The 22,144-nt window shown below is 33.2% G+C and overlaps 1 protein-coding gene across 1 annotated transcript; it reads left to right on the top strand.

Annotated features, from left to right (window-relative positions):
* The first annotated feature begins 5,368 nt into the window (after positions 1–5,368).
* LOC133198133 (uncharacterized) lies at positions 5,369–10,415 on the top strand. Its single transcript, XM_061334276.1, has 3 exons — positions 5,369–5,707; positions 5,804–6,177; positions 10,352–10,415. Exons 1-3 carry the CDS (start codon positions 5,369–5,371, stop codon positions 10,413–10,415), a joined length of 777 nt encoding a protein of 258 aa, XP_061190260.1.
* The last annotated feature ends 11,729 nt before the right edge of the window (positions 10,416–22,144 follow it).

Below are 22,144 nucleotides of genomic sequence, written 5' to 3'. Positions count from 1 at the left end.
TTTATGAAGACAAAGGACTTACAAGAAGTTCAATCATAAATTGGATTGATTGTTTTAGTGAAGGAAGGGAAATGGTTAAAACTGATGTTCGTTCTGGTGCCCAGTGAAAGTGAGCTGGGAAAAACGTGTATCCTTAGTTAAGGAATTTGTTATGAAAGACATCCAAGTTACAGTTAAAAAAATATTATTATTTACATAGTTTTTTAGTGACAGGGTACGGGATGATACCTGGTTAGTAAATTCCATACCTGGCGAGGCGAAGCCGAATTTACCCCACAGATAAAATATTTATGCATTGTCTGTGGTTTGTGAAATTGTTTTTCTCACTAGATATATGTTTCATCACTCATACAATGCCTATTATGACGTCACGTTGTGTGACGTAATGTTGTTTTGCGAGTGTTTCGTGCTGTAATAACGTACTGACAGTTTTGAATACTTTCAGTAAAGGGAGAAAAAGGTTCCATCTTCGTTACTAACATTAGTTAACTGTAACAGACACTCTGCAAACCCCGTGAACTCGAGTTTTTCGAACGTTACAAAAGAACGATAACTCCGTATCGACCATGTATTGATTTTCAAGCGACTAGGTATAAGTAATACACCCCCTTCACGTGACAGACTTCAACCAATCGTAAGCCAGGATTCCATCGAAAAATCAACAGAGGTGGGGTAATTGAATATCTTAACAATGGGATAATTATTAAATCCCTAAAATATCATTTACTTCAGATTTAAAACACATCAGATATGATAAAGAGAACGCGCCCATACTCGATTCACATTTTAAAAAAAGACGCATCTAGGACAGAGTTGTCGGGTTGTGATAGTCACCATGCTCATTCTGGTAAAATATATCCTTACCCATCCACCCTATTTCCAAGATTTGGCCATTTGTGACAAATAGACTATTCTTGTTATAAAAATTAACCTGCGTGGTAAGAAATATAAGACTCAGAAAAATCTTTTAGTTGCTGTGAACAGGACGCTACGGAGCATGTCACGTGACCACCTGGACCACGTGTTTCGAGCATGGGCAGAACTGTAGCAGATGGGCAATTAAACCGGAAGGGGCTACTTAAAAAAATAAAACACACTGAAACCTAATTTTACTTCTTTTCGAAAGTAATTCAATTAGTTCGCGAACTTTTTGATCACCCCTCGTAAAATGTAACGCTAAAGGGCCGCGAATAATTCAAACGTTGAGTATATTTTTGGTGCTTTTGAACATGTAAAATGTAAACATAAGGAATGTTTTTAAGTTTATTGTGAATTATTGGTGTGTAAATCACAGCGACTTGCACGTGGGCATATTTTTCATGAAGCGCTAGAGCACTTCATGAAATATGCTTATGTGACAAGTCTGTGTGATTTACACACCAATAACTCACACAAAAATTAAAAACCTTCCTTAAATATTTGTTTTCTCCCATTATGAACCTGCACTCACAAGATGGGTTTTCATCACCATGAACACAATTTCTTCTATAAGTGCAGCTCGTTTCTTACACTGGCGCAGAACAGGCTACTCTACTTATTTAACACATTCAAAAGTATATATATGAAATGCTGTGCAAAAGGAATAAAATTTAGTTTTTAATGGTATTCTCCGGGAAAAAAGAAATTTAAAATCATCATGATTAAAATTTCTGATTGGGGTGTATATAATTAAAAAATAATAATTTTAGTCCAGGTATTTAATTGTATAATAAAACTTTTTTCAAATAAAAGAGTGCTCTATATTTATATTTGTTCATTTTACCCAAATAGTTACAATGAACGATAACTCTTCAGGCTAGGGTGCTTTAAGTTCATACAAAGCGAAATTTCTGTGATAGTGAATCTATTTCAAGAACGATTTAAACTCTTAAAAAGAATTTTAAGAACTAAAGAAGCATAAGAAAAAACACTCTTAGCTAAAAATCAATATAAAACATTCTTTTTTCATAATATGGTTATTTATAATTTTTCTCTTCTCAAAGAGTTTCGATGACGTCATGACGCGTAACAAAATCATAAAAACAAAAATTTACAATAATTTGAAGACGGCGCGGTTTGTATCCAGATAACTGTGGTTAATAGGCAAATGCCATGTATTTTTGTATGTGATTTATTGGAGATGAAATGGATTAATAATTAATCGGGTCTACTGATTGTCTTCGGTTGAGTCATAGACTCAGTATATCATACAGTATTAAGCGTTCTCATAATGAAAGAATCTCCACTTTGTCGGTTTATATCAAGTTTTACGGAGTGAAAATATAGGTTGGTTAGTGATGTATTAGATCAGTAGGTCATTTTCACATTTGTACTCTCTTACAATTTGTCACATAAAGAGGAAATAAAATATATGGAGATAACGAACAGTATTCAAGCTCAAAAGTCCATCAAACAATACAAAATAGGAGCAGAGCAAACACGGACCTCCAAACATCAGAGGTGGGATCAGGTGCCATGGAGGAGTGAGCATCCCCTGCCGACCGGTCACATCCGCCGTGTGCTCCTTGTCATGATCGGGAAATAATGGAAAAATCCGTCGACAATTCAGTGTGTAAATAATGCCTAACAATTAGTATGAAATAATAATGTTGTTAACGCAGTTAAATGCACCTGTGTCCCCTAGATATTTATAAGGCAACGAGGCACACATTTATGTTATCCTTTTGTTTTCTGTTCTCTTTGAAAATCGCTTTTACAATACACATGTACCCACCTATCGGTTCAAATTAACTGAGTATACCAGTGCTATCCGACGTGCATTACGAATAATCTATAAGACATTAAATTCTGAAACATAAATACTACAAGAATTGATTAACAAATATAAAAGAATAATACCAGATTTCAGCTGAAGTGTCTCTTGTGACCTAGGAGTATTTCTTCTATTACACGTGAACACAGTTTGAGTTCCATTTGCATTTAGAATCTTATTCGTCTGAAGTGAAACCAGAAAGTTATTTTTTTTCTTGACGTTTATTACTTTTGAAGTGATATATTGCCGTACGAAAAGTTTGGCTATTTTGTCAAAAAAGAAATATGGCAAATAACCACTTTGATGGTCTACTGGTACAATTCTGAAATATTTCTTTAATGATGTTTAGAGGAAATAATAACGAAAGCGCCGATCATCAATTTCGGCAATATTTGCTCGGACTCCAAGATTTTTATCAGTATAATGTCTTAAACAATTAATATTCTGTTTTTGAAAAATCTAGCATATGGTACGTTTTTAGTCTGAAATGTGATAGCATAAAGTTGTAATTAGATTAAGGGGGGGGGGATAAAAATCAAAAGAGACAGATTATCATCACACCATCATACTGACCATCATACTAGTCAATTTTGATCTAGTTTATTATTTTTGGTAATCATCTTTTGATTAGTTTTTTCACTCACGAGAAAAGTCTATGGCACACATTAAATCACAATGACTGTATAATTCTATGCCTATCCTCCATGTCAATGCGTGGCTACAGTATTTACCTAAAGAATGTAATTGCATTGACCGAATCAAAACATTCTAGAAATAACTTAGAAAAAACAAAACATATAATTTACTGACTGTAGAGGTTTTTTCCATCCTTATAATTGGCTGTATTATGAGCAATGTCTGAAATGCTTCTTTTCTGGAAAAAGGGGAAAAAAGGTACACAGATATCAAACGAAAAAAAATTAAACACAATTTCGTTTTCCTACAAAAAATCCTTATATTAGCTTGATGACACAAAGATGAATTCTACAGATGGAAACCGATTGGTTGTGGCTGCTAAATATGTAAATTTCCATCAGCAATCTAAGTATTTATGTCAGGTTTTTTTTTTTCAAATGTTCACAAAACTAGAAATTTTTCAAACTATGAACCATCCTTTTGTAGTATACGAGGGTTGTCTGGTAAAATCGTGGACAAGTTGTCGTAGAGTTAAAAGATAATCAAAGTTGCGTTTTAGCATTTTCATTATCCTGTCGTATATTATTCATAAGTATACATAGCAAATTCAAATAGACATATGCTCAAAAAGACAAAGTATGGTATTTTATGTAATTGTTCAGGTACAACCGGGCGGCTCAAGGATGATAACGTCAAAGTGCCCCTTTATTGCTTCCGAAGATACGTAGGATTAACCACACTGATCCAGGAATTTCACTCTGTAATCAGACAAGAGACCTATCTCCCCCAAACTTTGAACCTTCTGAAGTATTGTATTAATACCAAATTACACCAAATTCAATTAGTCAATTCTGCAAAAAGTTTTTCAGCGTTCCTCTTAATAGGTTATCAACCACTGCCAGTAGCCACATGTTCGTATGTTTTTGTCTATCATGGGACTCGATACATTAAATTCCTCTTAAAAGCATCCAATTCATTTTTTTTCAGATCTAGTGATTATCTGATATTTTGTCTTCTCCTGTAATCATTTAAAAGTGTGCAGGCGTCATTTCGTTTGCCGTATGACCATTCACAGCGTACATTAAAATATACATAAATCTTCATTTTGCCTATATATTATCAAAAAAAAAAACAAAAACAAAAAACAAACAAAACAAAACATCTACGCTCAAATATGATAGATAAACACTTGCCAAGTAAACTCATTATTCTTCATTAAGAACTCGCTGACCACGATTTTCCCGAACAACCCCATTGGAGCTTTCCCAAAATGGCTACCTATATATATATATATATATATATATATATATATATATATATATATATATATATATATATATATATATATATATATATATATATATATATATATATATAAAGCACTAAAAACCAACAACACTGTATATCCTAAGTGTCGGATCTACTAAGTAGATACAAGGTTACGGATGGAAATTTATATAAAGCACTAAAAATGACCAACGACACGAACAATAATAATTGTCAAATTTTCGGGACAACCTGTCCCTTCCTCAGGACAAAGAAAAAAGTTAAGAAGTCATAAAAACAAAGGAAATAGAGAAGCAAAAACAACTAGTACTACTACTAAACTACCAAACACTAAATATTTACAATGTTAGTCATATTCTTTAGGCAATTACCTGTTTATTTCCTTTTAAACATGTCTATAAAAAGTAATCCAACATTCAAACTTCTGAAGAAACAACACCAAAATCAATCAAAACTGAACACCGGGTCTCGAATTTACAGACCTACTTAGAGTATGACATTATACCTAAAGGTTTCCAGATTAATGTCACGCCTAACATAGGGCCGATCTCCAACCGCTTTCAAGAACGTTGGGAAGATATTACAAAGAGGTGTTCTAAACAATTGATGTCAGTCTGTCTTTCTTGGGATATCCACAAGTTAGGACAATTTGAGAGTGATATCACTTCCTTAGAATCATCCCTCACTGATAGCATGTCCCAAGCTGATCTTGATGAAGCCCATGATATTATTGACACCTATAATATGGCCCTAACAAATGAACTCAACAAGACTCAAAGAAAGAAATATCTCCGAGACAGTGTTCCACAGACCAGGAACAACCGATCAGAGGTCCGAGTTAACAAAACACGTAAGCCCCGCTCGAGACGCTTCAAGCGCTTAACGACAATCGCGAGGGACGGACCCTCACAAACTCCTGACGTCTGCCCAGTGCTAAATAGATCTAGTGTTCCTCTCTCCGAATCGGAGACCTCACTTCTTTCCAAGGGGCTGAATTTCTGTCCCACGCCACATGAGATCGACGAAAAACAAGTCAGAGAGGACACCCGAGCTTTCTTTCGGAGACTTCGGTTGAAGGAGCATTTTTCTAGAAAAAACTCCGAAGTTGACTAATATGACTCTTCTCAGCCACAATTGCACGACCTAGAGGAACACAAACTCTATCGGCCAAAAAGTGACTGGGAACCTGCACCGGGCAAATGCGGAGCTCTTGAGTCGTATATTGACGCCGTTGAGTCAGACATAGAGAAACTCCTTTCAATGCCAGACAAGGCTCCCGACAATTTGAGTAAGGAAGAGAGATCCGCCTTACAATCATTAAAGAATCGGGATGACATTGTAATCAAGAAAGCAGACAAAGGCTCTACAGTAGTAGTGCTTGACAAGGAGACGTACATGGCGGAGGCCCATAGACAACTCTCAGACGAACGTTTCTATAAGAAACTGGGCTCTGACCCCACTAAAGAATTCTCCACCGCCATCACCAAAACTCTTGACGAAATGTTTGAGAAAAACGAGATTGGTATCAACGTCTATGAGACACTCAATCCTATTGACTGTAGACCAGGACAATTTTATCTGCTTCCTAAGATACACAAAGAAGGTATGCCAGGTCGCCCTATAGTTAGCGCTATTGGACACCCCACGGAGAAAATTTCTGAATACATCGATTTACATCTCCGTCCACACGTAGAGAATTTGCCATCCTATCTCAAGGACACCAGGGACTACATTAACATTCTACTGGCCTTCCAGATCATACCCTTCTCGTGACTATGGACGTCACATCTTTGTACACCAATATTCCGCACGATGAGGGTATCGAAGCCTGTAGAGAAGTCTGGGATAGTAGATCCATACAAATTCCTTCTACCGAGTCCCTTGCCAAGCTCCTTGAACATGTTCTCAAGTATAACAACTTCATGTTTAATGGAGAACATTACCTGCAGGTTAATGGCACTGCTATGGGTACGAAAATGGCACCATCTTATGCCAATATTTTCATGGGCAGACTGGAAGGCAACTTGCTACTTCAAGCACCATTTAGGCCCCTTAGCTGGTTGCGTTTCATTGACGATATAGAGATGAAGTGGGTGGAATGTCGCGAGAGCCTCGAGGCATTCATTTTGTTTGCCAACACCTTTCATCAGTCTATCAAATTTACAGTAGACGTATCTAATTCGAAAAACATATTCCTAGATACTACATCTACCCTGACTGATAGTGAAATCGAGTTCAGTCTCCACACGAAACCCACAGATTCCCATCTGTATCTTATGCCAACTAGCTGTCATCCCCCACACACATTTAAGGGGGTGCCTAAGGGTCTAGCCACCAGAATTCGGCGCATCTGTTCATCCCCTGCCTTATATCAAGAACAAAGCGGTCTCCTTAAGTCCCACTTATGCAAGAGAGGCTACAATGCCCGCACCGTACAAACTGCTATTGATGAGATGGCGGGACATGACAGGCAAAACCTATTACGCTACAAGGAAAAAGACAATAGCGACAGGGTCCCTCTGGTAACCACATACCATCCCGTCCTTAAGAACCTCAGCGGTATCCTTCAAAAGAATCCGCCAATTCTCCACTCAAATAAACGAATGGCAGAGGTCTTTAAGGAGCCCCCATTGGCTGCATACAGACGCCCGAGGAACCTGAAGGACATGGTAGTAAGAACCAGACTGGACAATCCATTACCTAACGGGGGCTTTAAAACTTGCTCTGACAGAAGATGTCTTCTCTGTAAGTACAGCTCTGACACAGACAGTTTTAACAGCCCCGTTACAGGCCGCAGCTACAAAATACTAGAAAATTTGTCCTGTCAAACAGACAACTGCATTTATCTCATCAGTTGCAAAGTTTGCTCCAAACAGTATGTTGGTGAAACAGGAGATCTCCGCAGGAGAGTCAATAATCACCGTTCTACCATTAGGACCAAAAAACTCAATGAACCCGTTGGGGAACATTTCAACCTTGAAGGTCACAAATGGGAGGACATGACAGTAGTGGTTATTGACCATAATCCAATATGGACAGACGCGCAGAGAAAAGGCAAGGAAAAGTTCTGGATGCACAGGCTGAAGTCATTCCGCCCTAATGGTATTAACAAACTTAATGACTTCACCAGGATGAACGTGAACTAGACCCAATCCCGGATTGTAACAAACAAGTTCATTCTCTCTATATAGTGTAAACTTTACCGTTAATTCATATTTGTAATCCTGGAAAAACCTATCCAAATATTTACAGCTCACATTTTTGTTTATTTCTTTTTTTCCGATTTCCAAATTTATAATATATCCAAATTCATATTTCAAAATTGTCCTTCCATATTATCTTTCTTTAATTTCTTTTTATCATGTAGAGTTACGCTATTTTGAGAGAATAAGACAATGTACGATTTACTGATGGCCGTAATTAATTAGCGATAATTAATTCGTTCAATTATGTAAATCACACTTCACCAGACTACACCCGATAGACCGGACGCAATTCATAGCGCTCCGGATTTCTTTGTTCACAACTGTTTATAAACTCCAAATTAAACATGTAACATTGTAAATATTTAGTGTTTGGTAGTTTATTAGTAGTGCTAGTTGTTTTTGCTTCTCTATTTCCTTTGTTTTTATGACTTCTTAACTTTTTTCTTTGTCCTGAGGAAGGGACAGGTTGTCCCGAAAATTTGACAATTATTATTGTTCGTGTCGTTGGTCATTTTTAGTGCTTTATATATATATATATATATATATATATATATATATATATATATATATATATATATATATATATATATATATATACATATATATACGGGGGGCGGGGAGGGGGGGTATGAGTGTATACGAGTGTTGTTCGGAAAGCTCGTGGACTAGCGCAATAAAATTAAAACTGCTTAAGATACATCAATGAACTTTTCAACGTTTAATTAGCATCGTCTTATTTTATTTATTAAGTAAAATATACATCATTAGTTATATTATTTAATAAAATGTTGAGGTTTTGGAAAGCAATGGTATGTCCAGGCGGCGCAAACTCGAGGATTACGCTTTTTCTGCCTAAGTGTAATTGAGGCCATCTTTAAAAAAAATGTTTGGTTACCCCATCCCGACCGACTGGCTAAAAATGGCCCGACTCATTTTTTTTTTAATCTCCAGGAAGCATTTTTTTTTATGCATTCCGGAAAACAGATTTTGAAAATTCAGCATTCATTTTGAAATTTTCTTTGAAAAAAAAATGTCTCACTTACCTACCGATTCAATTTTTTCATCCTGGGTCGGGAAAAGGCAAGCAAACATAATTTTAAAGTTGGCCTGAGAAAAAAACCCTTTTTTCGATATGAGCATTTTCATCCCAAAATGCCGTTAATTCACACATGTGGTATGACACAATTGTAACGTAAAATTTGCAATTTTTATCCCATTCTGTAAGTTCTATGAAATTTTATCGTATGAAATGTTCAAACAATTAAGGGGTTGCAATGACGTCAGAAAGGGGTGGGTTTTTTTTTTCGACTATTCTATAAAGTTTCACTCCCTGGAAAAACTGGCATAGACCTAGGAAATATTTAAATGAGCTACTGAAAAATGGAAATGCATTCAGATTACTTGTTTTTAAATGCCAAAAAAAATTAGAGAGACGAGAAATGTAAAAGTTAATGTCGATTTGTAGTAAGGGTGTTCAAAGTTTGTCACGCCGAAAAGTGACGTTGATCATGTGTGATAGATGTTGAACTCCGACAAGCAAATATACTGTTACAATCAAGTGAGGATATCTTTCATTATGTATAGATCTATTTAAATTATTATAACATTGAAATCAGCTGTTCATGACGTAAAATCATATAAATAAGACGGGGTTTGAATCTTTATTTAACTCCAAGGAATTTCATCAAGATAAGTGTATGAGATAGAGAATGAAGACATTGAGAAACAATAACGTCATGAAACTAAATGGCGACAGCGCTGGGTGATCATATGATGTCTTTTTTATTTTATGATAATTTGGTAAATAATCAAGGTATCAAGCTGAATTTTTCAAAATTTCTTTAACTTTTGTTTTTTTATGTTCCTTAAAAAAAATTGTAAGTATGAACTACATAGTATTAATTTTATCGCATCAGTCCATGAACTTTCCGAACAACCCTCACACACACTCACCCTCACACATCCACAGATATATATATATATATATATATATATATATATATATATATATATATATATATATATATATATATATATATATATATATATATATATATATATATATATATATATATATATATATACGCAGTACAGTTAAGGCTACATATGAAGATAATATGGTAATGAGGTCATAATGAGGTTTGACGTCATGACAGTTGCTCCGCCCTGATAGATCTATATATAAGCAAATAGAGCTCAAAAAAGTCATTTAACGATGATTGCGAGAATTTGTGATGAATGTCTGTATTTTCATGTTTGAATAAATAAACATTAATGATTTTCTTTTATATAAAAACGTCTTCGAAATAATTCTCATTTTTGGTGTTGTTTGGCTGAATTCGGCTTCAGCCAAACGCTTGCACTCGGTGACACGAATTGTTGTTTGCATTGTCTTTCTGACATATTTTCTATTTATCAATAAAAATCTGCATTATGACTACTTATAATGCAGATTTGTATTGATAAATAGAAAATATGTCAGAAAGACAACATCTAAAAAAGTGGCGACAGCAGCTGAGATATGCAGTGGATAAATGCAACAAGCAGGCAATCTTTAAGGAGAATATGGATAAAATAAGAGACCTAAGCCTTGTTTATCTCTTTGATAAGAAGAAGATGATGACGTTATTTCGGGAAATCATGGAAAACTGGGACGATCTGCACCACCTCCCTTAGTCCCTTTCTGTACATTTATGTAGGTGTGTATGAGCATATGTATCAACATGTAGACATACTATTGTTTACATCAATGTAAAATAACCGTGTATATGTACAATAAGATGTATTATTACAGTCCGTCACAAACTGTAATGCAGTGCCTTGTGTGTATGACCCCCCCCCCCCCCACACACACACACACACATGTATTAGGCCCTATAAAAGTTGCAGATTTTTAACAATATTATTTGCGAATATACAGAATTCTTGTCATTCAGCTTATTTTTGAAACAATATGTGTAGCAATGGAAAGCTGCAATGATACAAAAGTTATTTAATGCCTTAACAATTTCATTCATTTATATTATTATATACTATATTACTGTGGATTACTATAATAATTTATTTCTTGCATGTACAGTTTCAATCATTGATTCATTTAACATAAAATGATGTTGTCTTTCGGCATATAAACATGTTAAATAATATAAAATGCGCAGCATGACATGATATCAAATAATAATTTAGATGCAGTCACACTTGCAGTGTATATGTGAAGACAAACTGCTGCACAGTGCACAATTTATGTCACTGTAAATACAAGAGTACAAGAGCCTATTCATTTTAATTTATACCTTTGGTAGTCAAAAAAAAAAAAAAAAAAAAAAAAAAAAAAAAAAAAAAAAAATCAAAAATAAATGAAATTTAAGATTTCAGGTTTTTACCAGTGCTTCATATTTTAAATTTTTTTATACAACTTTTATCTATCTGTGTCTCTAGGCTGTAAATTTGCAGAATTTCTATATTAATGAAGATAAAATATTTGAATTTTCATTCGTCTGACTGCACGTATTTATGTATAAACTTTTTTTATAAACTGTACATATATATATATATATATATATATATATATATATATATATATATATATATATATATATATATATATATATATATATATATATATATATATATATATATATATACAATTTTTTTATCATTGTAGCTGCCAGGTGTTGTAGGCTGAAAGAATAAATAAAACTGGCATTTACAACACCCAGAGTTATCAAAATTGATGCATCAATTTCTCCACTGGGTATGAACATTACTAATTATAAAAAGCATTTCACATTAATTTTATAATATGCCAGTGTAATTTTTTTTTTCAATTATATATAGGTGAAGGAATTAAATGTTACCTCTAGTATATTGATTTTATTTTTTTTTTACTTTAACTATAGCTACCAATCTGCTCTTGCCAATGTTATAGGTTTCAATTTCCCAGAAAATTTATGTATAAAAGTTTGTTTCCTCATGGCCGTAGAAACCTGGTGAGGGAGTGCCTCCCAAAATATTTGCCGACATATAGAATTACTATCAAAAGCAGAGTTTCAATATGCTTGTGCACCCTCAATAATAAAACGCTGATGACCTTTTTCTTAATTTTTTTTATTTATTTATATATATTTTTTTGCTTGTCAAGGAATTTTTGGTAGTTGATAGTGCCCCCCCCCCCAGCTAAAAATGTATGGTGCCCACCCCCCACACACTATAATTGCTTCCTACAGGCCTGCTCCATATTAGCTACATGTATAAATATATTATACATATTCTAGGCAAGATTATTGAAATATTTTGATAATAAAACAGTAGAATTAAAATATATACATGTAATATGCTTTCTATGTTTCTCAACACCAATGAACTTTCCATAATAATATTTCATTTTGTTTTCAGAATTGATTTCATCCAAAGGAAAATGAACTGAAATGTTTGCACCTGCTCAGAATTCCCTTCACAACCTGCCTTTTAATTTGAAGAGCTGTATTTATTAAATGCATTTTCTAGAAAAATAATACTTTAACTTTTTAACTGTACAGTGGTGTGAAAGTTTGAAGGCTGTTAAAATGTGCATTTATTTTGTTGTTTGCGTTGTTTGGTTTACCAAAAAGATCTATATTTCTGCAGGTATATTGTGTTCACTTGTTTTTTAACAGAGTATCTGTTTCTTGATTACAAAGTTTTTCCTATGATTATCTTGTGTGTGCATAGATTGATAGAAACTCAAAAAAGGACACTAACCCCCCCCCCCCCCGTGACTTGTGCTAAAGTACCCAAAGAAGTAAATCCTGATGTAAAAACGGTATAATATTTATTTTTAACAGGCAAGTACGGCATATGGTATCAAAGGAGCCAGAAGCAAACTGGTGGTGGTTGGGGGGTGGGGGGGAGGGGGGTTAGATCTATAGAAAGGAAAACAGGTTATTAATAACAGGTGTAAGCACTCCAATCGCTTCATCCTGGTTCAACAAAACTTTTAACCTAGTCTAGAATCCCTGAATAGTAGAAGGTTTGATAGCTACTACGAGAATCACATAGAATGTATGTGAAAAAATTCTGTTAGAGATTTTTTTTTAATTTGTGTGTGTGTACGTACGGAGGGGGGGGGTATAAATATTTCAATAATTGATAGGGGGTTGTCTATTGTTTATTAGAAATTATTGAATCTTTCAACATTTTTAACCATGGGCATACATGATGGATGTTGCGTCAAATTTTAGACCTATTGTGAACCAGGCCTCTGAATTTCTATCAATAAGCCGTTATATGATTGATCAGAGTACGTTATATATATATACCCCATCTATACATGTATATAAATACATATATATGTATTTATATATAATAGAGGGGATATACATATTACTTCGATCAATCATATAACGGCTTATTGAGAGAAATTCAGAGGCCCGTGCACATGGTGCATGTAGGAAATGCGGAAGGTGTCAAGACGTCTTGTGTACAGCGTATAAAAGAACGAAGACATACAAAACAAAGTAAAGTCAAGGATTTTGTTATGCATACCATTTTGATTTAGTGAAAAAAGGCCAGCACAGTCCGTAGATATTATTTGTTTAAACTTTGCTAGGTACACAAACTCTATGAAGTACTAGAGAGTTATCTCCCATGCTGGGTCAATGATGCGTTTGAAAACTATATTTAGAATAAATGTGTCAAGATTTCAATTTTTAATCAAAAAGTGCAAGGGCAAGGCGATAACCAAAGAGGTAGGTTTTTATTTCAAATTCTTTATTATACTGTATATTTTTTGAAAAGTGATGCTCATTTCTTTGTAATTCATTAGGTAATTTATAATTTCCGATGAAATTATGAAAATACCGTACCCTATTTTTGAATACTGGTGTTTGTTTTCAATGAATAACTTAATTGTCTCAGAAATCTAACTCAATGAGCATCAGTTTTGAGATAGGATAGATATCAAGGGACACACATTGTGCAGTTTATTTTTGTTTGCCTTGCCCTTGCACTTTTTGGTTAAATTTGACATTTCATATTTTGACCCAAAATCGGATCCCACGTGACTGTATAGGTCACATGATGACAAAAAATATTGATCTCAAAAGCGATGAACATACTCTTCAAAATGTCATTAAGATATTTTAAATAGAGTACCATGCTAAAAAATTAGACGGTTGAACTTTAAGTGTCTCGTTTTTAGTGCATTTTGATAGAAAATGTTGCCTTAACTGTACTGCGTATGTATATATATATATATATATATATATATATATATATATATATATATATATATATATATATATATATATATATATATATATATATATATATATATGCAATATTTGTAATTCATTTGTGGCAATCATTTTATTAAATTTTATTTAAATCCATTTTTCAATTATTCAAGACATTTTTTGAAAAAATATTCTGACCTTATTTATTAAACATTGAACTTAACTTTCTGCATGCTGAAGAAAATCTGGGGGAAAAAAATCAACAATCTATACGTACGGTGGCTCTAAAATTGATTCCATTTCTATGTAACCGTTGACAGGAACACAGCTAAAATCTTCTCATGAAAATATAAAAATATATACATATACTTCTATTCAAGATTTCGAAGTGCATGAATTCATCTTCAGTATGAAAAAAAAACACAAACAAATTGACTTCAGTTTCTAACATATTTTTGTTACTTAAGAAGATAACATATACTGCAGTGTCTATGTACTATATGGAAAATTAACTTATCTATTTTTTTTTTTTAATTTTAACGATGCAATGCTTTACGGATTATGAAATATTTTTCTTTCTTATTTTATGCCAGCCTACCCACATACGATGAAACATATGCACAGATGTCTTGCAGTTATCAAAACAAGAAAACTTTCTCTGTATCTTCAAAAGAATGATTTAGATCATCTACATATTTTACGTCAACTGAATAGATGAATGAAAGAGTATCTGTACGGGGACCGTATAAAAAAAATCGCAGACTTCGTGCACAGAAAAAAAAGTTGAAGAAATAATCAAACGAAATATATTCTATATGGTCTTCTTATATGGTCATCAAAATTTATATCGAAATGTAAAATTGAATCAATTTAGGGAGATCTAACATGAAGTCACGGTGAAGTAAAATCTTTGACATCACAAGCATTATAAAATATGAGCTTTCATTTTCTCAATATTTTCCCTTAGTGTTTGATACCTTTCACATTGGGTAACCTTATTCACTCAGCATAAACACCCATAAACTATTTCTTGTCCAGCTTAAAAACTATAACATAGGTATAGTATGTTTTAGTCTGTTTTAAACTCCAAAATCGCTAATATTTCAGAAATAGTGTGACATCATTCACTCTCAATCATGTTCTTAACAGTCCAGGCACTGGGGCCATACAAATTAGACGAGATCACTTTTGATCCCCGTCTAGCTTTTATAAAAGAAATTGAAAGTACAAAAGAGAGACCGACTTTAGAGCTCATCTAAGTTTTATGGCACCGGAGTCTGATCAAGTTTTCGTCGATGATCTTGCGTCCCTTCCCATACAGCCTTTTACTGAGGTGTAACCGTCTAAAATTCTCATTTATTATTACATCTCAAGGATTTAAGAAGGTAAGACACATACCTTAGTATTTAAAGTTCTCTTTTTTTTCCTATTTGTACATATATATCAGGTATAATGCTGGTTAACTACATACATGTATTTAATCGAGCATATTTGGGTCTACGTTGGCGTCTTATAGAGTATTACACATAATTTGACAAACCTGTGCTGCTCCGTCAAATCACTAGACGTCATTTTTGCAGTTGTTTTCATGTGGATAGCATCGGAGAAAAATCACAATATTTGTGTTAGTACTTCAAACGTAATGTAAAATATCTAAATACGGAATAACAAAATAAGGAACTTTAGAGAATTTGCCGAATAATATTGTAATTATTGAAAACAAATGAGTGAAATTTGGGACTACTACGTTTGTTTTCAAAATTTTTCGTCATGCTCCCTAAATCTCGATCACCAATATCAAAACAGCAATAATTTTAGGAGAAATTATTTTAAAATAATAAATATACGAAAAAGCTTCTGGAATGTTTATTTAAAAAAAATACTATTTGACGTCTGTAAGATTAAATTATAGAAGAATCCGCGTAATTTTTGAACGGCCTTTTACTTTAACAAATAAAAAAAGATTTTCACTCAAACATTATTATCAAAAAATATGTACAGTAATTATAATAATTATATTCTTTCGGGGTTCGTCCTGCATACATGTATATGTACATTGAATAAAATGTTTTTAACTTTACCTTGATGAAACCTTTCTTCTCTATAATTTTTTTCACTCTTAACTGCTTTTGTACTGATTGAAAATATGCATAGAATTACAAAAACTCTTCATGCAGTAATCCTCCCCTTAGAATGAATACAAGGACAGCGAATATCAACAAATTTTCAGTATTAGCGAGCGCAACGAGCTCTTAAAGAGTAAATTTGACCTTGCACATTGATTCCAACGATTTTTTCCCGCTGTAACATCTGGACCCACAATGCAACATGAATGCATCTCGCTACTAACTACGTTTTCGCGGTAACAACAGTTTTTCGCCAAATATAATTACTCACTTTGATTTAATTGATATTGCAGATAAAAATTTGATCATACGTTCTTTGTTATAATTTGCACTTTTCAGACTTCGGTTTGATAATGCAACTAACATATGACTTCATGTGACGACAAAATCTAGACGTGCGTTTTGAAGGGGCGGATCTAAATTAAAACTGACTTGGTATCCAATAATGTGCATCTACGCTCGCCCCAACGGTCGCACCGTCGACATATGTTACTAACATATCACATGATAGGAAAAAAAAATATTTTTTGAACAAATCGTTGGCAAACGGTCACAAGAGAGCTCATGTTAAATTCAGATCATTATTCATTGTATGCACCTAGTGATTGACAGTTTGGAAGCTAGCTGAACTTTTCAAAGTTTAGGAAATTGTACCGTACTACATCGTTGTACTATAAAGCACTTAAAAGATACATGGTAAATAAGATTTTTGTATATACTGTCCTGAATTAAAAATTTTAGTCATTTTTGTAAAGATTTTTTTTTTCTAAATTTTATATTGCATATTGTAAACCTCATATATATATATATATATATATATATATATATATATATATATATATATATATATATATATATATATATATATATATATATATATATATATATATATCTTGAGCTAAATCAATTGGATTTTTCCCCTCCTAAATACCTTTTGTTAAATCAATCTGGATTGTTTCACTGTAAGTCTTCCACACAATATTCCATGCCTTTATTTTGTATGAAATCGTGCTAAGTCCTCTATACGTTCCTGTGTCGAAAAAATAGTTTCTAACGGTTTTCTTCTTTGGGAGGATGTATGGAATAGAAAAGCAATATTGTTTACTTAAATGTTTTTCTAGCGACAAAGAAGTTATTGGAAGAAATGATTTGATCATTACTTCCAATAGTATTATTGTTAGACTGTCCCGTTCAACTGCAACATAAACTGGCTTTACACCATTTACCTTTGGTGCTAAAAGAAAAATAAAATGTTGCTCAGTATAAAAAAAGATAAAGACAAATATAAAGAAAAGGTTGTACTATATAATAGGTATGTTTACAAAATATTGGTTGGAAGATACATGTAAGTAGTATTATAAAAATTCTGTCCTTTTTATGTATGCGCAATTACATGTCTTTTTTTATGATTTATATATTTATGATAGGGATACGTAGAAAATTACATTGTACGTACCTAAGAATTCTAAAGCACGCTTGCACAGATAAATTAATATCATTGCTCCGAACACCCATAGTGCAATAAGCTCCTTCATTGTACAAGAAAAGACACTAAAATGACAGAGAGATTAAACAGAAAATTAAATTTAATTATTCTGATATGGTAACTGTTAAATTTATATTATGCAATCTACAGTAATTCGTACACATGACAAGGTTAATTGGATTTGTCTCATCGTGTTTTGTGTATAATATGACATGTTAAATTTCAGGTGCCTTAAGATCCCCTTTTTGCAACAACCTCTAAATAAATGGCCTTGACCATCAGTAAATATAACTATATTTGAAAAGTGTCTGTCGTCTCTGTGAAATCGGGAAACTGATATGATAAATTCATAAACGAATTGGTAGAAGTCATTAAATATGAAAAAAAAAATCTTTACAGTACTCTTTAACCATGCAGGATATAGATAAATCAACATAATATATGATAGAAGAATGCACAAAAAGTACTCGTACCATATGTCCATGATTAAGACTGTGCCTTTCAGCTGTCGATAGATAATATTTAGAGAAGTTATCAAATGTTTGGTTATTCACATATTACAACTACACATTAACCAAATACATAAAACATTACAAAAAAAATTAAATCTATTTTCACTGTCTACAAGACGTAAAGGCCGTGTGAAACGTACTGTCTTTTTACATGAAAACTACGAAAACCACGAACACAGAGTGACCCGTTACAGAGTGCAGTTTATATGTAACAAATCAGACCAAGAGGGGAAAAGATGAAGATGATAAAGAGCGCTGCAACGGAAACAGTAAACGAACAAAACAGAGAACCAGAAACTTAAGAATAAATTGAACAAATTAAATAGTATTTGTGATTTTAAGAGGAAATTGTATTATACCTAATCAATTCCAAAATTAATCTCACAGGTTTAGGATCTCCAGATCTGTTCTTCGACCTTTTCCCTCTCTAGAAAAACACTTGAAAAAACTTTCAGACGAGCAACAAATCCTAAGTGCTACACATTTTCCATTCAATGAGGCCCAATGTACTTGGTTTGCGCATTGTTACGTTTTCACGCAGCGTTGTTTCAGACGCGTCTCAGTACCCTTGATTGCCGTCACAATTGAGTACAATCACGCCACAGTTAAAATGACGTCAAATTGCGCTAAAATATTTTGTTATTCTTTGTAGGTCTTGACTGTGTGTGTGTTGAAAGCTCACTTATGCTGGCATATCTATCAATGCTTGTGTTTTAAAAAATAAATTTATTAATCTAAAACAACTTTGTAACACAATTTATTTTGAAATATTGTGAATTTCTAACAAGATATTTATCAGTTTTATCTTTTTGATTTTATTTTTGGAGTTTAAAAAAATGCAATCTTAAGTAAACACATGTCTTTCTCCTAAAAATATTTATTTAATAATTTTGTTGATAACTTAACTATGGGTGTAGTACATTTACTTTAAAAAAATCTAGGACATTTAAATGCAACCAAGAAGAAAAAAACTAGGACATTTAAATGCAACCAAGAAGAAATACTTTAGTTTCCTACATATTAACAAGCTTTGTAATTTTATTATCAATATTATTAGCGAACAAAAAAGTGTGCAGAGAGACCAGAAACTTGACAATAAATGAAAAAAAAATACATTGCTTTTACAATTTTAAAAGGAAAAACATTATATAATACATAATTAATTTCAAAATTAATCTCACAGGCTTAGTATCATCAGATCTGTTCCTCGATCCTTTCCCCCTCTTGATAAACACTTGAAAAAACTCTCAGATTGTTAACAAATCCTAAGTGCTATACATTTTCCATTTCAGGTACATCACATTAATATATATAGCTTACCTCCTCAATGTTTTCAAATAAATAAAGGTAGACTGTCTAACGAGGGGCCTTGTAACACAGCGTTTAGATAAAATACTGAACCATTTAAAAACATCGATAAGAGTGAACCATAAGGCGTACGTTCAATATTACAGATATAGTAAGGACAGGGAAACATGGGCTATGAATAACAGCTTACTACACTAAATTGTACCGTTAAACATATTTGAAATGACTGACATATATCAACGAAGGTTATTATATCGTCTTTCTATAGTCAGTATATATAAAAATGGTTTATAAATCTCAATAGTCACTGGTTGTAAAGTAATATTGACAACATGATCTATGAGAGTGCAGCAGTGATCATAACATTACCTGTACAAAGGACACCTCAAAACTCGTTGTAAACAATGGCTGTATCTAATAAAAAGAGGTGAGCAGAAAATAAACGTTTAAACCTTTTTAAATTCACAAAAGGATATTTACGTAAGCCATTTATATCGATTGGTAAGTGGAGTTATATATAATCTTAATACAAAGCAGCACAAAAAGAAGGCCGGCAATTCATTTGAAATCTTTTAATCAACATATGACCAAAGTACAGGTTGTATTGCAAACAAGGTCATTGTATCAGCCATAGAATTTGCAAATGTTGATCTGAAACAAGATTCTTGTTACCCTTGTTACCTAATATTTGTCACTATAGTCTGCATCGGTGTAGGAATAGATCATACGCAGAACATGCTCTTGTGTAATATATCAACTTTGCAAGCATAAAGAAAATATGCAGGTGAAGATGGTACGTTGGTTCATAAATAAGATCAATTGCCGATGGGGAAATTGATGTCATGATTATAGTTTTCAATCATATCCTTCTCTATCAAAATTTTCAAGTATGAAGCAGATATGTCAGACACTACGGTACCTTGTTATTTAGAGTTCACTGGGAAGATATATTGAGATATTGAATGATTGATTGATTGGTTGTATGTTGTTTTAGATCCCATTTGAGAATTTTTCACTCATATAGAGACGTCACCATATACCGGTGAAGGGCTTCAAATTTTGACCTTTACTCGGCACTCAGGGCCATTGAACAGTGAGGGATCTTTATCGTGCCAACGCCTGCTGTGACAGGGGGCCTCGGTTTTTTAGGTCTCAACCGAAGGACCCACAACTTTCACTTCAAAGTTCCGAGCGCATGGCGAAGGAACAGTTGCAACCCATTTTTTATCGACTTAGGTCAGTCGCAGCCGAGATTCGAACTCACAACCTCCCAATCACGAAACATCTGCTCTACCGACTGAGCTACCGTGAACGGTAAGAGATAGTGAATGAACATGAGACTGAAAATGAGCATTGTTAATTGATAAAGCGGCCGTCGTTATATCTTTATGTCGAATTGTAAGCTACAACGAAACATTTTATTTTAAATTGTTTAAATTTTAACATAACTTTCAAACTTGATTTTTCAATGCATTATGAAGACTTTATTTAGACTATTAAATTGTTCTTTTTGTGCATAATCATAGGTCTTCCCATGCCATAATTCTTTCTTACGACAATTTTTTTTTTTTGCTTACATATTTGACGTATTACTTATTACAAGTACCACACCTTTCATTGACAAAAGAAGAATACTGGATTAGAACATTTGGCATGGCCTTTCCACATGGTATCAACGACAATGTCGACAGTGTTGGGAATCATTGAATTTGACAGTGTAATTTAGGGAATCCCGATCTTTCATCTGGCACCCTAATTTCATAAATATTATGAATTCTGTGGAAGATTACGCCAGGCGATGGGCCAGACATGAAAAAGAAGACCTTGACACTTTGTCAGAATGGGGTAAATGTATCAGATGGATGTTGAAATCTCGCATTAAGCGATTGTTTGGCAATATAAAACCACCTATCATTCTGTCTTTGTCTTTTTTTATCTTTGAATCCTTGCTTGTAGGGTTCATTATTTTTATTGTATTTTAGAGGAACTGGGATTTTATTCAGCAAGTGGTAATCCAACTTAAACCATAGCTTCCTTACTAAGGAGGAGGTTCTTTCTTCAAGATCATATGTCAGTTTAAAAATATTTTTAATATTCCAAACAATCAACATGGTCTTTAATCTCATACCTATACTGAATTCCTTAACCTCATAAAAATCCTTACAAAGATACATAGCGGGTTCCATGGAATATTCTTCCAATATCTACCATAGCTGCTTTTTCAAAAAAAAAAAAATGGAACTCATTAATTTAATTATTTTGTCTTTGGTCGTTTGCTTATTTTTTTTAATCACTCTGATTGTATACACAAGTACCCTGAAGTAGATATTAAAAATATGCTTAATTTTCTGCTTGACAACAACATTTGGAAATCAAGACTTCCAACAACCTGTGGGAATTCCAATATGTATCAATTGCATCCCGTTATTAGCTGACCAATTCTTGTATTCATGAGAAGCAGAAGTTATTCAATAACTTACACATGACAAGAAGAAGACACTTGGCCTTCAATTCGACATTTAGATGCATCGCTGACGTATTGTCAATAAATAACGGTTACTTCCATTCAAATGTTAACTCGATATATCCCAGTGAGCTTTAAATAAAAGACACTACATA

Source organism: Saccostrea echinata, unplaced genomic scaffold (assembly GCF_033153115.1).
Source record: "Saccostrea echinata isolate AGI-Se365-2 ecotype Australia unplaced genomic scaffold, CSIRO_AGI_Sech_v1 ptg000033l, whole genome shotgun sequence".
NCBI lineage: Eukaryota > Metazoa > Mollusca > Bivalvia > Ostreida > Ostreidae > Saccostrea > Saccostrea echinata.
The sequence above is the reverse complement of the archived record's forward strand: the minus strand, read 5'-3'. Positions and strand labels throughout refer to the sequence as shown.

Coding starts and splice junctions, on each gene's coding strand:
- LOC133198133 (XM_061334276.1), top strand. CDS start 5,369: ATGTCCCAAGCTGATCTTGATGAAGCCCATGATATTATTGACACCTAT. Junction 5,708..5,803: donor ATGAGATCGACGAAAAACAA/GTCAGAGAGGAC, acceptor GACTCTTCTCAG/CCACAATTGCACGACCTAGA. Junction 6,178..10,351: donor ACCAAAACTCTTGACGAAAT/GTTTGAGAAAAA, acceptor ATTGATAAATAG/AAAATATGTCAGAAAGACAA.